This window comes from Stylophora pistillata, chromosome 12 (genome assembly GCF_964205215.1).
Source record: "Stylophora pistillata chromosome 12, jaStyPist1.2, whole genome shotgun sequence".
Classification (NCBI taxonomy): domain Eukaryota; kingdom Metazoa; phylum Cnidaria; class Anthozoa; order Scleractinia; family Pocilloporidae; genus Stylophora; species Stylophora pistillata.
Window position 1 is genome coordinate 3,187,914 of NC_142530.1, and position 14,587 is coordinate 3,202,500.

Genomic DNA, 14,587 nt, shown 5'->3' on the forward strand with positions numbered 1-14,587 from the left:
CTTGAAAAATTAAAGTTTAATAATCAACATGCACCAGTTACATCCTTGTTCTTTAAAGTTCGACATGCTTTTCGATTTATTCGTTTATTTCCATTCCCATCTTTTCCATCGTTTCAGGATTTTCATCTCCTTGTTTTCTTCCAAACCGAGCCTTTAAATTCTTGAAAAATACTTTGCACTCTTTACAATTTCGTACTGAAACGAGTCCGTTGATAACATTCGACATGGCCGCCAAACCCAGAATGATAAAAATGATTCGAATTACTGTATTCGAGACGGGGTGTTTTGTCGAGCCACCTCCTGGGATCAGATCGCCAAATCCAACTGTTGTGAAAGTAATGAAGAAGGCGTAAAAACCCTCAAAGAACGTCCAGTCATTAACTTTTACCGTAGTTGCTGCCCCTACGAGTAATATTATCACCAACAACACAAGACCCAAAAAAGAACTCTTTTCATTCAAGTGTCTTGGCTCGCCCTCTCTCTCGAGGCAGCTTGATTCGAATTTCGTAACGAGGAGTCGCTCGCAGCGCAGCATTCTTTCTCCGACCATCTGCAGGAACAAAATGTTGATCGGGATACCAAACAAGGCGAAGATCATACAAAGGGCTCGGCCACTTGTAGTCACTGGCGTGATATTACCATATCCTTGAGAGAGGACAAAAAAATTTAACAGTCGTGTATTTTAAATCATATAATTAACTTTTCAAACGGCCAGTCCTGGATCACTTGATTGCTCTTCTTTTTTCTCTCTTTATTAAGATAATTCCCCCAACATCGATTTTGAGGCTTTCGTTATCCGGATACGGGAATATGGGGGGGGGGGGGAGGGTGTATGGGTAGGGGGATATGGGTTGGGTTTTATGTTGGCTCCAGAAAAGCAACTAAGGCCCGGTTCAAACGTCGAACTTTACATGTGCCGAACCTAATACCTATTTGGGTCGACCTAAATAATTAAGTTCGGCAGTTGATTCAGACGTCGATCCTAATAGAGTCGAACCAAACTGCCGAATAACAAAATTAAACCCATTATGGTCAGCGGTCAATCATAATCAACCAATTCAACATGGCGGAGTTTTCTAGCGCGGGAAACAATGCTGAAGAAGTTCTAATCGCTAATGCCATCCGTGAAGGTAGAAGAAGGCGCCTTAACATGCAAATGGCATTAAACAACCTAGTAGCTCGGAGGAGGAAAGTATTGAATACTTGTTTGCTTGTTTTATTGTTGATTTCATCGCAACGAAACAGCATCACTCCTGTGTCTCGCTCCTGTCGTCGGTTGACCAGAAACACTGGATGGTGGGAGAATGCTTGGAACAATTATTCGGAGGCGAGATTCAAGAAAACATTTAGGGTTTCTCGGTCAACGTTCAGGTACATATTAAATCGCATTGGCCCATTTCTTGCTAGAGAAATAGTGACGGAGGATCCAATTTCCCCAGAACTGAGGCTAGCTCTTTGTTTGTATCGACTGGGCCGCGGAGATTATTTCTATACTATCGCAGAGATGGCAGGTTTAGGATTATCAACGGTATGTTCCATCGTTAATGAAGTCTGCCAGCTCCTTGTTGACCATCTTTGGAGTGAGTGCGTGTCTAGTCATATGCCCAAGACTCAGGATGACTTTAAGAAAAAAATGTTGGATATGGACGAGTTTTGGCAATTTCCTTGCTGTTGGGCAGCAATAGACGGCTGTCACATTCCCATTAAATGCCCTCCTGGTGGACTTGAGGCATGCAAGGAATATCATAACTTTAAGAACTTTTATTCCATAATACTAATGGGCCTGGTAGATTCCCATTACAGATTTGTTTGGGGCAGCTGTGGGTTCCCCGGGAACTCCCATGATGCTGTAATTTTTCGTTCCACCGACCTCTGGAACTCAATACAAGAAGGTTTTATTCCAACAATTGGTAAAGATGTGGGTGAAATTACTGTCCCACCCCTCATTGTTGGAGACTCTGCATTCCCCCTTCGTTCTTGGTTAATGAAGCCATTTACCAATGCTGTATTGACACCTCAGCAGCGTTACTTCAACTATCGCTTGAGTAGAGCACGCATGGTCACAGAAGCTGCATACGGCCAACTTAAGGGTAGGTGGAGAGTCCTACTCCGGAAAAGTGAAACCAGCCGAGATCAAGTCCGCATAACCACCCTAGCATGTATTGTACTTCATAATATTTGTATTATGCAGGGAGATGCCATCTCAAGAAAGCTTGATCTATCTGTGGATGAAAGTGGTGGAAAGAGGGACAGGGAGGAGTTGAGAAAGTTGCTGCAGATGAGCGACTGCCCAAGCCTAAAGGATGCTTCTTATGAGGCAGCTAGAGTCAGAGATGCACTTTGTGCAAAATTATGGCTTGAGAAGCAAACAGGGAAAGTTTGTTAACTGCTACATAGTCCATTATTAGTTTAAGGGGGCATTGGTATATTCACAAATTTCCCAATACATACATGTACATGTAGCACTCATTTTTCACAACTTATTGCAAAATCAGAGTAGTTGTGAAACATTTAGTCAACTTTACATCTATTTGATAGTGGTGGAATTTGTGAGTATCCCTAATGATGCTGAAGTAGTGCTGGCTTTTGTATGATTATGCTTGGACCATGAAACAGATACTGCACAATTAGATTAAGCCCAATTAGCTGCTGCTGGGCTGAGGACTAGTCAATAGCCAAGAAGTAATTAGGGGTGTATTTAGCACCCGTGCATATAGCTTAAAAAGAATGTAACATTCTGAAGGGCCAATTCGAAAGAAATGTACCTTAAGTCAAAACAAAAGACCATACTAGACCGATACACTTCAATATTCTTTTAAACATACCTACTGCAAACTGTTTCATGGTCAAGGTAAATTTACTACATTGTAGTGTATCAATCCCACAGTTAAAAAGGACTGCAGTACTTTCATGAGTTGATTGTTAGTGTCTTTTGTATAGCTCTTTGATGAATGCGTGTTAGTGTCAAAAATTTAACAAAAAGAACCCATAGTGGTTATAATGTCAAGCAACTCTTACTGTTAGCTTCCAATAAACATTCAATACAGATATCCCAAAACATTGAACTTTATATTGTTTTGCTAGAAGTTTTTAAGGCTCACCATTTTGTACCACTTGCAGTATTGATGTACTTGAGTTAAGCAGATTGAGAGCATCATTGGTGTAGAAGGAAATGCACTACCCACATAAAGGGACTAAAAATGGTTTTTTACATAGTGTTGTTCCACAAATATCCATACTCCCCTTTTTGTCTCCATACTTTCCTTCAACAACTTGGGCCATTTAAGGATCTCTTCTGTTCAAAAAGTGCAATTGTCCTCAATGAGGTGGGTATGGATATTTTAGGAACAATATATAAGTCCTGTGCACTTAAATATCAGGTGGAAGGAAATACATTAAACCAAAAAAAGTCAATATTATTTCCATAAAAATGATGATAACGTGCTCTGTTATTTATTCGATCCATGTCACATAATTTGTCATGGTAAGTAAATAATACAAACCGATTTCAATATACATGTACATAATATCTAAAATGGAATATTTGTTTTCAATGAAGGAAAATAAAAATTAAATAAATCCTTTAAATTAAATAATTCATTATTTACTTAAATAATTCATTATTTACTTAAATAATCCATTTTCTTCCAATAGTTTTACACAATTCACTAAATGACATTGACTTATAAACTATATATTTTCATTGCGTTTTCCAAATCATATTGACCAAACTATATTAATCATCAGATGTTTATAACATCACTGATTGAACATGTGCTGTAAAAAAGCAAACACTTCCCTACAGCTGTACAATAATGTGTTGTAAAAAATTGCTTTTACAATATTAAAACTGTTTACTTTGAACATGAACTTTTGAATTTATTACCTAACAAAATTCACAAGCTTTGTGCAAAACATTAACCATCGACTTGCTTCTTTTTTTTTACAAGAAAAAAATACTAACAGGAACAGAGGAGTAATATCATTAAGCACAAAAAGGGGGTTATGCGTGATCATCACAACCGCGTGTATTTAGGTGTAGCAACAAAACTTTGGTCTAATCCCATTGCATCCTGATAAGGTGCCCCAGGGGACCATTCAGGCATGCTCGATCCTGGGTGACTTGGGATAGCCTGTGCACCACTATGCCAGCTTGGGTAAGGGCTAAAATTTGCGTTATATCTGTGTTCATTGCTGGAATAGGGAATGCTGTGAAAGCTGGCCTCACTTCTTTGGTTGAGCAAAAGCTGAAACAATTTGAGCTCATGCTGTCTAGACTTTTCCATTTCTTCTTTCATAAATGATATCAGTTCTTTTGTGGGGTCATTTTGAACAGCCTCCTTTGCAAGGGTCAGTGCCTCTATTGTTGCTGTATCCAATCTCTCTTTAGATGACTGCCTTCTTTTTGCTTTCACAGGAACAAATAGTTCTTTTTCTTTGGCACTATCATCCACACATTCTCCCGAAAGATCACTAGGTGAAGGTGAGGCTGAGGGTTCCAGTGCTAAATCAGGCTGACAAGATTCTCTTGTCTTCACTACTTCAAACAAAGCAGTGAACCACTTGCCAAATCCTTGATCCTCCTGAAATCTTTTGATCCCAGTTGCTGTTTTTTGTGTCAGGGCTGCTTGCTTACACACGCAGACACATTTTTTGAACTTGCTACGCAACTGATTAACAGAGAAATTGAAGTTTTCACCCCTTGCAGAGGCTCTAGCTTTAACTTCTTTCAAAATCTCTCCATACAGCTCTCCATTTCTTTGATTTTTTGTGTTTGTAAAAATAAGTTTCTTTTTATATGAGTTGCTACTCACGATGATATCTATAAGATCATCAAGTACCCGTGGACACCACTTGGCTTTGCGACCAGGTTTCTTTTTCTTGTTTCCTTTTGCTTTTTTGAAGAAAAGTTTGCGGGATGTTTTCGAGTCTCCATCACTTTCATCCTCTTCTACCTCATCATCATCGTCGGATTCAGCCATTTGTTTCCTACCAGTGGCAGAAAAATAACAATAACACACTTTATCATCGAGGTAATGATAACAATAACATACATTATTATTCAACCAAAATATTTTTCCTTTTCGGAGATGGCTTAGCCAGTGTTGATCATGATAAGTGAAAGATTTATGTGAATTGTTCAATAACTCAAAAGATTATTGAACTGTGAGGGTGCATAAGCTCAAGTGTTTTTGCAGAGCTTAAGAAAATGGTCAAAAGGGGGGATAGAATTGCACAGGTTATTTGAAGTGAAATAGCCAAATAAAATAGTGTCTAAAAAACATAACAACAGCAGGGAAAATACCACTCAAGAAGAATATCTGCTAGTTTAAACATCCATTTATATAGAGACAGAAACTTCCATCAGGCGAGGAAAGCATCCTTTTTACTTCGAAATATTTTTCAAGAATTCTTAGTTTGCAACCATGCGATAAGGCAGCCATTTTGGGGGTCAATAAGGATGATTAGTACTACAATAATAATATATATATTTATATCTTATCCACTACATATAAATATCTGCTTTTGCTATATTCCACTGCATTACTTATATTAACATTCATCTACAAACGTTTGTAAGTAACTGCTTAACTTGTCTGTTAATGGTGGGAAACAAGTTTTAAAGATCACAGGTATAACATCACATGGCAATAGAAGCAAACTTTGCTTCTATTGCCACGTGATGTTATACCTTATACTTAGTAAGGGTTGTTTCATATTCGAAACTATACATGAGGATGTATTGTTTGTACACTGACCTTTTCCTTTTATCTCCATTCACCGATTTTTTTTTAGTGGAAGGTCGTTCTTCTTGCTTCTCAGGAACTGTATCTTCGCGGGATTCATCAGAATCGTCATCTACAACATTCACGGTCTTTAATTCGCTCTCTTCCATGACTTCTTTGAAGCATGGCTCGCAATATGCCACTGAACTCCCCGCTTTCCAACCAATGACAGTTTCATCGTCCTCAAAGATGGAGCAGGGCATGCAGAAATATTCCTTGCACTTCAAACAAGTATACTTTGTAGTTTTTAGGCAAGACGAACAACATTACTCTTCTTTCCCCGCCATTTTATTCGAATGTTGTCTTTTGCGCATGACAACTACGTAAAAACTAGTGGGATTGTGGGAAAAAAATTACTAATTTAATGTATGCATAATGTATGCATTAGGTTCGGCACATGTGAAGTTCGACGTATGAATCGAAGCCGATCTTTTGCCGTTCTATTCGACTAGCTCAGTCGAATAGAACGGCAGAGTCGACCCAAATACAAAAGTGCCGTTCCTAATTGATTCATACGTCGAACTTCACATGTGCCGAACCTAATAATTAGGTTCGGCACATGTAAAGTTCGACGTTTGAACCGGGCCTAAAATTACAATGGTCTATTCTGTAACACGGCGATTTGTATCAGAGTTACGTGACGTTGCACGGGTGCTGCGTGACCACAGCAAATCTCTTGGTTTTCTGAGCGATAAAGTCACGCGATGAAAAAAGGGGGTATTTATTAGATGAAGATGTTTGTAAAGTTTACACAGTTGGTGAAATGAAAACTGATGCTTGACATTTCTAGGGGTCCGTCCACAGAGTTGTAGCTAAACGATGAATGAAGGCCACTTGAAAATGCGGTCACGAGTATCAAAGGCTTCAACAGTTCATTTGCGCTCAGAAATAATGCATGCCTCACTTTTGAAAACAGGAACTTTCAGTATCGGATTTTTTTCTATAATTTTTCAGTTTGAAGAAGATGCTTTAAGGTACATTTAAGATAACACGATACATTTCCAATTCTGAGTGAACGCCCCCGCTCAGATACTTCGATCGACATTTTGGAATCGTCCCAATCCTATGGAATATTAGATGTTGAATATTCTAAAGGACTAAAAGCATTCAGAATTAAGCCTTTTAAATTTTAAGCAGTTAATGTTGTCTTGGGAGAGAAGGGAAATAACATCAGCGGGAATTCCTTAAAAATCAACAACTTACCTATTGTTGTTACCAGTTGAACCACGAACGATAACGATTCGTGATAGCTCCATTCCAGTCCATCACTAGAAACCGACAAAGCTGCTTCAACTTGCTTCACAATGATGTCAAATTCGGTCTCACTCATATTGTATTTGGCTGTAATATTGCCTTTCATATACTCCAACTGCTGTGTTTTTAATTTCTCGGGGTTTGGTCTATCGGGGCGTTCAACAGCTCTGAATATAAACACGCCAACAATAAGATAGATGAACCAAACAAGAGATAAATACAGAAACGCTCGGTTTGTTTCTCCCTGCGCCATCTCGGAGTTTTCTCTTACGATGGCGTTTAATTATTCCGTTAACTCGTTCACATGCATTTGAATGGACACGAAGCTTCTTGTGTAGTGTGGCAAAATGACCTGAATAGTTAATTCGTTTTTATTAATATATAAACTGTAGCGATAAACATCTGTTGTCGGATATCTTTATTCAATTTACGTCACAGTATATTTAAAGGAGAGGAATATTGGTTTTGCTTTCGGGGAATTCTTGGCATGACAAAGCGAACAGTGTAAAGATACAAATAGACACACCAAAAAGAAGATTGTTCAAGATTCACATGATATGAAAGTTTAGAACTTGAAATTTTAACATGTTTAAACCGTGACGCTACGGCTGCCTAATTAAGGGCGATATTAATATTCGCATTTAATCAACGTAGTATTGTTTTACTTTCCTTGTAAAAACGCTTCAAACCTTCATACTCAAAGGGAGTCACTCATGGTTACCCATGTGTTTGGCGCTAGTAAACAAAAATTGTTTGACTCACACAGAGATCAATGATTGAAGGGTAAAAGTTTCTAAAGAAACTGTGGTGCTGCGTCTGTGGGGGTGACAAGGTAATTTGGACGGTCTGTCAACTAAGTTGAAATTGTAAATTGGCCACCGAAACGAGTTAAAAAGCTGACGTTTCGAGCGTTAACCTTCGTCAATCGCTCTGACGAAGGGCTAACGCTCGAAACGTCAGCTTTTTAACTCGTTACGGTGGCCAATTTACAATTTCAACTTAGTTGATAGACCAAAACACACAGAGATCGTTACTGACGAGCCTTAAACTTTATTATAGTTATAAATATACTAAATTACATGGATACACGTTTAATGTACAAAATTGATTTTAAAATGCTCGAACGCGCAAGTTCCAAGTGCTATGTTGGCTGAATATTAGCAGAAAATGGCGAAAAGGAGCTCTAATTTTCATTTCATGCCCTACATTACCTAAAGTGCGCTATGGAAGCAGGAAGATATAAAAGAATTCCCTTTGCCTCCTTATTAAGAAGTTCGATTCTTGTTGTTTGCCACAGAATTCTCGCTCAACCTAGCTAGCAGGACCAGTAGCAGAGTTAGCCAGTAACAAACTTTCTATCTTTTTTTTTAAAATAATGTGAGCAAAGATCCACAACTCATATCGCTGCTACAAGTTCCAAATCGTTGTTTTTCGGATCTTCCTTACGGTAATCAGTTAACTCTATTCCACCACCGCCTTCCTTTGTTTCAGGAATATCAACAGTTTCTCCTCTTCTGCGAAAAATCTTGCAAGTTTTCAAATATTTAAGGCAGTCAGTCGAATCCATAACTGCAATAAGTACATTCGACATGGCCGCTAAACCAAGGATGATGAATACGATTCGAACTACTGTATTTCTGACTGGAGATTCTGTTGGACTGCCTCCTGGTATCAAATCTCCAAATCCTACTGTTGTAAACGTGATGAAATAGGCATAAAAACCCTCCAAAAATGTCCATTCGTCAATCTTTTGTTGGACAGCCGCAGAAAAAAGTAACAAAATAAAGAAGAACACAACTGCACACAGAGAGCATTTTTCATTTAGGAATTTCGGTTCTTCATTCCTCTTCAGACAGCGCTTTTCAAATTCTGTGATGAGAAATTTTTCGACTTCACGCAGGCTTTTTCCAACCGACTGCAGAAACAGGATGTTTATCGGGATTCCAAAGAAGGCGAAGACTATACAGAGCACACGGCCGCCATTTGTCACCGGAGTAATGTTTCCATATCCTCGAGAAAAAGAAATAAATTAAAAAAATTGATAAATGAATACGATAAAATGAAATCAAGTTAAGATTTCTAGACTCTTCTTCGTTCGTTGTGGTGGCTTGATCAGAAATTTAAAACAAATCAGAAACGCGAAGCAAGCACGCCTATGACCCTCGTAACACAATGGTGTCATTGAATAAGAGAAATGTCGCGTGACTGCAAAATATCCAATACATTCGGGGTGCCCCACTGAGCCTTGATAAATTGTTATCAATTCTTAACAATTTATAAGTCTCCATTCGTTGAAATCAAAAATTTCAAGCTGTGCTAATGTTTTCTGTGAGCACGAAAAACTTCTAGAAATAGCTCCCGGAAGTGGGTTTGAAGACAACTACGTCATCTCGAAACTGACAGGTTCTTCGAACAAATACCTCAACACAAATGCTAATTCACAAAAGTCAGTTCTTATCAGTAGTTCAGAGATGTGTAACGTTACTTGCGCAGCCTCGAATACTTAAGAACTAACAGGTGTTCACAATTTTTACAGCATTACGCAACATTTATGACTAGGGTTGCTCTACGCGGTTTCTATGATATCTGAATCTGTCATTTAATTACCTATTGTTGTCACCAGTTGTATCACGAAAGAAACAGATTCGTGATAGCTCCATTCTGGTCCGCCATTTGAAGACGAAGCTGCCTCAATTTGTTTCACAATGTTGAAGAATTCTGCTTCGCTCATATTGTACGCGGATGTTATTTTGTCTTTGATAACCACTAACTGTTGCTGTTTGGTTTTCTCTCGCTGTTCCTCGCCGTCGTGTTCCACAGCTCTGAATACTAGCACTCCAAGGGTGAGGTAAAAGAACCAGAGGAGAAATAAAAACAGTAGATTTCGAGCCTTCATTTGTGTAGATTTCTGCGTGACTCAATCAGACTCAAAGATGCTCAGCACGCTATTAAAGTTTCCTTGAGTTGTTCCGTGACAATGATTATCACACTGCGATCCTTTTGGTCAGCGTAACAGGAGAAAGCCGACGGACGACCTGCAAAACGCGCAGAGACATGTTTTTCGTTTATCAGTCACTAGTGTAAAATCAATCATGTAAATATGCAATTAAAAGGAATCTTAAATTTTGTTCGAAATTTGATTTGAAATGGTCGAGTTGCCCTGAGAAAGCTTTTTTAAAATTTAGCTTTCTTTTCCAGGGGCATTTTCGTAATTCCCAGCTTACGTAAATTTAATTTCTAACGATCCCAGAATACTGCTCAGAATAGCAGACGATAACATACTTACAAGAAAAAAAAAAAAAAAAGAAAAGAAATCAACACTGGGCAGAGGCTACGCGTCTTCTGGCGGGGATCAAGACCTAACCGCCGAAGCCGAGATATGTTTTCTTTAAAAACCACTTGAGTCTGGACTCAACTGAACTTAATTTTACCATTGGTTGTGGACAAATAAGCCCCGATTTACGATGAGACTGTTCATGAAAAAGTTGATAAAAGTCAAACTGAGTAATGAAAAACTTCAACTCAATGAAAGTTTGAACAAAATTTTTAGTTTATAAAATGAGTGAGATACAGCGTGCGTCATGATTGGTTTAAAGCCCTATAATTGACAGTACATGTAGCAGTAGACCCATAGTTATCCCTCTCAGTATCTGAACAGAAAGAACAGCTGGTTCTTGCTGGTGCAATAAAAGCATGAAAAGCAAAAGACTATTCCTTGGCGGTACAATGCCAGATCGCATTATGCCAGTATTATCCTCGTAGAAGCGTAATTATAACATAACCAAAGTAAAGCGCGCACTCTTATTGGTCAATTTAGCGTCCCCCATTTGCCCATGGGTGTACGCTGCTGACGTGAGCAAATGCAAAGACTATTTTCCCGCGCGCGCTTGTTTTTTCTGGTCACGTAAGATTTGTTAAATAAAAGGGAACTCTTTAGCTACAATGTATCAATGTTATGTTATAAAACAAATGGTAAACACCACACCGTACACTATTGAGTTATGGATGCACTTGGGAGGTTTGCTAAGCACTCAAGAAGCTAGAGTCGCTCACGGCTATCGCCTCGAGCGACTCTTACGCTTCTTTCGTGCTTAGCAACCTCCCGCGTGCATCCATAACTCAATAGTGTACGCTGTGGTGTTTACCATTTGTTAATTATGCCAGTATTATCCTCGTAGAAGCGTAAAAACCAGATGGTTCCGCGGAGGACTCTCCCTCTTGCTTTCAGGAGCGAAATTCCCGATTGGCGCTCTCCGTCAAAAGGAAAGCGGCCAACAAAACGATGTTCGTTAATCCTTGGTAAATTTCTGCGTTCAAAGGATACGAATGCCTTGTAATTTTTATGGTCACTTTTAAGATTTTTATCTTCACTATCATAAAAAGAATTGGATCAACTCCGCCCACGCTCCTTTAAATCGTGTTGATGGCGGTTTACTAATTGACGCCTATTTACACCTCGTCAGAAAGACGGGGCAGCTAATCAGTGAGCATATAAAAACGGCCTCTTGTTGCAACCATCAGATAACCACTGATGAAGGCACATGACAGGAGTGTCGAAACGTTGGGTCGATGAATTGTAATTTCGGTTACATTCATTAAATCTTTAAACCAGAGTAGCATCAAACCATGTTTAATTATCTCCTGTCAAAAGATCTATTATTTACAGATTACTGAGATTGCTGAGAGTATCTTTATTGTTCAAAAGTTGCCTCCGAATGTGATAAAAATTCAACCTTGAACGCCGCCATTTTGAAGCAACTCAGTAGCCAGGCCTCACACGCAAAAGTATCGCGCAGTTCAGCTGCCGCTTTGGTTGCTGCCGAAAGAAATGATTTGAGTCAAGAATTCCATTTTTTAAGCAAGATTAAAGATGGCAGCATCCATTGCCTAATTTCGAGACAATTTTCAAAGAGTTACGATGCGGTTAGTACCATAACAGAGGAGATAATAGTCATATCGTTTCTGGAGCATAATTCTCATTTAGCTCAATCTCACTCTTTTTCGACGTTTCAGGACTTATTTCCACACTTCTCCTTCTTCCGCAGCGCTCGCCCAATCTTCGGAACAATTCCATACTCTCGCTGCAGTTTACAAGTCCATTGATCACATTCGACATGGCCGCCAAACCCATGATGATAAATAAGATGGATACCGTTATCTTTGCTTTTGGAGAACCTCTTATCATCGATCCTGGGATCAGATCACCAAAGCCAACTGTTGTAAAAGTTATGAAGTAAGCGTAAAAACCCTCAAAAAATGTCCAGTTTTCCATCTCCATTTGGCACCCAGCGCCCGCAAATAAAATGATCAGCAGAAGAAGAAAACCCACGAAAGAGCATTTTTCATTCAAGAATTTTGGCGCGCCCTCTCTCTTGAGGCAGCCTTGTTCGAATTTCATGACGAGGAAGTGCTCGCTGCGAAGCATTCTTTCTCCGAGTAACTGCAGGAATATAATGTTGATCGGTATACCTATAAGGGCGAAGATTATACAAAGTACTCGGCCACCTGTTGTCACGGGTGTGATGTTACCATAGCCTTGAACGAGAACAAAATACGAAATGAAATGACAAATAGCAGTATCTGTTTTGTAGACTGGATATCAAAAGGAACGATGTAGAGCCGTATCTAGGGAAGAACGCTCGAAGTGACGTCAATTCCCGGGCACCCTGCTTGCTCCAAGTCGAGGATGGTCATGAGGATGTCACGCAACTATCCTCGCGAAAGAAAAGCATTGTGTGACATCCCAAGAACAGCTGAATTTGTGTGACTTGAAGGATTCACATGAAATGATGCAGTTTAAAAAGTTGAAAGGACAATATCTTGTATTTGATATTTTCTCTCGTTTGCTCACTTCTCTGCTTGAAATGTATTGATATTGTAAGGAGAAATCGATTTTTTGTTGTTGTTGGAAGTGAAGGGAATTGACAATTTCAAAAACTACCTTTTCAAGCATTCCACACTGACAAAGACAAATGACGTCACTTCGCCACGATCAAGCGTTCTTACACTATCTATCGCGAAAATGAAGATCAAACAACACAGTTGGGAGGAATCGAAATGTTTGAGTAGTCAGAAACTAGCAGCTGAATGTGACGATTATTCACAAGAATTGTTTTACATTATGGCTATGTAAATAGGCAAAACAATTTAACGAGGTTTTCAGAATTGCCGAGCTTACCGACTGTTGTTACCAGTTGAACCACAAAAGAAAGTGATTCGGTATAGCTCCATTCTGGTCTACCAACACTTGAGGTCGATGAAGCTGCTTCAATCTGCTGCACAATAAAATCAAACTCTGCTTCACTCATGTTATATTTAGCCGTCACATTTTCTCTAATTACGTCCAAGGATTGTTGTTTGGTTTCTTCTTGTGGCTTATCCTTCTTATGATCGCGTTCAACAGCTCTGAATATGAACATCCCAATAATCAGATAAATTATCCAGACGAGGAACAAGTACAGAAGTGTTTTTGCCTTTCCGCTTCCAGCCATCTGAATGTCTTTCTTGTTCAGAAAGTGTCTGCTAGCTCGATTAAAATGCAAAGCGCGAAGCGGAGGACGGTATGATTAAGTAATTACAGTTGCTATGGCAATTATAGAAAAATTGTTTTAAATTCCCTCTTTTGTTTCGTCCAGGCTATATTCAAAGCCAGTTGCTTAAATCTCTTGGGGAAAGAAACGATAAAATCTAATTTTACATAGACAGTTGCCATGTAAACATAAATTAGTCATTCCTGAGATTATTCACAGAAAGAAATGATATCCAAAGTTGGTTTGTTTTTCTAGTTATTTTTTTTCTAAAGGACCGAGACTTTCTTTGTGGTATTGTTTTTTATTCTTGGGTTAAAATGGCATTATACAACAGAGTTTTGTGCAAACTAGAGCTGTCGATTCGACATATTTATTCCGTCCGAAAGCCAACGCGAACCATTTTAATAGAGGGACCGGTTCTTTGCTCTGAATGTTAAGCTGTAATTACACGAGCAAACATTTAATTGACAAGTTTTCCTTAGAAACTTTACCTGACAATTGTAGAAGGAAAATATGTCAAAGAATAAACTCGTCATTTACGAAATTAGTATCGGCAGATGTTCTTGCAGGGAGGATTGCCATCAATTTTCTCCTTTACAAATTGTTTCTTAAATTTTTTTGTTTCTCCTAAAGATTTGACTCTTTTAAAGGTTTTTTTTTAACTATTTAAGAAGAGCCAAGAGATTAACTTGTGAAGAAGCGTCTGATAACCATCGAATTTTGTAAGTAAAAAATTAAATTTTGGAGGTGAACAAAAAACAAAATCGAAAGGTGTCCAACTGTAAAATTTGCCTATGAACAAACCTCCGGTTATATTAACTTAACAAAAGTTATGAATGGTATTTACCTTACACCTTTATAATTCACAAGCAAGTATTTCTTAGCAATTGCAGTCGTCAATACCTAACGCATTAATTTTTCACGAGTAAGTTCTGTTTCGTAATTGTCCTTGTCAATGTGGAACGCACTTTTTCATAAACAAGTTTTGCATAGAAATTGCCCTTGTCAATGTCGAAC

General features: G+C 38.7%; 4 protein-coding genes and 1 long non-coding RNA gene across 5 annotated transcripts in view; 1 reads left to right on the forward strand and 4 right to left on the reverse strand.

Annotated features, from left to right (window-relative positions):
* Window positions 1-4: 4 nt before the first annotated feature.
* LOC111323507 (potassium channel subfamily K member 3) lies at window positions 5-7,878 on the reverse strand. Its single transcript, XM_022926880.2, has 2 exons — window positions 6,990-7,878; window positions 5-645 (listed from the first exon to the last, which is right to left on the reverse strand). The coding sequence occupies exons 1-2, from the start codon at window positions 7,291-7,293 to the stop codon at window positions 77-79; spliced, it is 873 nt and encodes a 290-aa protein (XP_022782615.2). The 5' UTR covers window positions 7,294-7,878; the 3' UTR covers window positions 5-76.
* LOC111324884 (uncharacterized) lies at window positions 3,432-6,379 on the reverse strand. The gene is made up of 2 exons (XM_022928549.2): window positions 5,760-6,379; window positions 3,432-4,989 (listed from the first exon to the last, which is right to left on the reverse strand). The coding sequence occupies exons 1-2, from the start codon at window positions 5,987-5,989 to the stop codon at window positions 4,017-4,019; spliced, it is 1,203 nt and encodes a 400-aa protein (XP_022784284.2). The 5' UTR covers window positions 5,990-6,379; the 3' UTR covers window positions 3,432-4,016.
* A 196-nt stretch (window positions 7,879-8,074) lies between the features above and the next one.
* LOC111323506 (potassium channel subfamily K member 9) lies at window positions 8,075-10,167 on the reverse strand. The gene is made up of 2 exons (XM_022926879.2): window positions 9,648-10,167; window positions 8,075-9,050 (listed from the first exon to the last, which is right to left on the reverse strand). The coding sequence occupies exons 1-2, from the start codon at window positions 9,934-9,936 to the stop codon at window positions 8,437-8,439; spliced, it is 903 nt and encodes a 300-aa protein (XP_022782614.2). The 5' UTR covers window positions 9,937-10,167; the 3' UTR covers window positions 8,075-8,436.
* A 1,487-nt stretch (window positions 10,168-11,654) lies between these two features.
* On the reverse strand, window positions 11,655-13,628 carry LOC111323508 (potassium channel subfamily K member 9). Its single transcript, XM_022926881.2, has 2 exons — window positions 13,219-13,628; window positions 11,655-12,575 (listed from the first exon to the last, which is right to left on the reverse strand). The coding sequence occupies exons 1-2, from the start codon at window positions 13,529-13,531 to the stop codon at window positions 11,992-11,994; spliced, it is 897 nt and encodes a 298-aa protein (XP_022782616.2). The 5' UTR covers window positions 13,532-13,628; the 3' UTR covers window positions 11,655-11,991.
* A 783-nt stretch (window positions 13,629-14,411) lies between these two features.
* Window positions 14,412-14,587, forward strand: part of LOC148718416 (uncharacterized) — a 965-nt gene continuing 789 nt past the window's right edge. The window contains exon 1 of the long non-coding RNA XR_015993771.1: window positions 14,412-14,587. This exon is cut by the window's right edge and continues 31 nt beyond it. This is a non-coding gene — a long non-coding RNA (uncharacterized LOC148718416).

Excerpts from the sequence above, each read along its gene's own strand:
- LOC111324884 (XM_022928549.2), bottom strand. The coding sequence starts at position 5,989 with ATGCCCTGCTCCATCTTTGAGGACGATGAAACTGTCATTGGTTGGAAA. Across the intron at positions 4,990-5,759 it reads AATGGAGATAAAAGGAAAAG|GAAACAAATGGCTGAATCCG; the intron begins GTCAGTGTACAA and ends TGCCACTGGTAG.
- LOC111323507 (XM_022926880.2), bottom strand. The coding sequence starts at position 7,293 with ATGGCGCAGGGAGAAACAAACCGAGCGTTTCTGTATTTATCTCTTGTT. Across the intron at positions 646-6,989 it reads TCAACTGGTAACAACAATAG|GATATGGTAATATCACGCCA; the intron begins GTAAGTTGTTGA and ends TCCTCTCTCAAG.
- LOC111323506 (XM_022926879.2), bottom strand. The coding sequence starts at position 9,936 with ATGAAGGCTCGAAATCTACTGTTTTTATTTCTCCTCTGGTTCTTTTAC. Across the intron at positions 9,051-9,647 it reads ACAACTGGTGACAACAATAG|GATATGGAAACATTACTCCG; the intron begins GTAATTAAATGA and ends CTTTTTCTCGAG.
- LOC111323508 (XM_022926881.2), bottom strand. The coding sequence starts at position 13,531 with ATGGCTGGAAGCGGAAAGGCAAAAACACTTCTGTACTTGTTCCTCGTC. Across the intron at positions 12,576-13,218 it reads TCAACTGGTAACAACAGTCG|GCTATGGTAACATCACACCC; the intron begins GTAAGCTCGGCA and ends TTCTCGTTCAAG.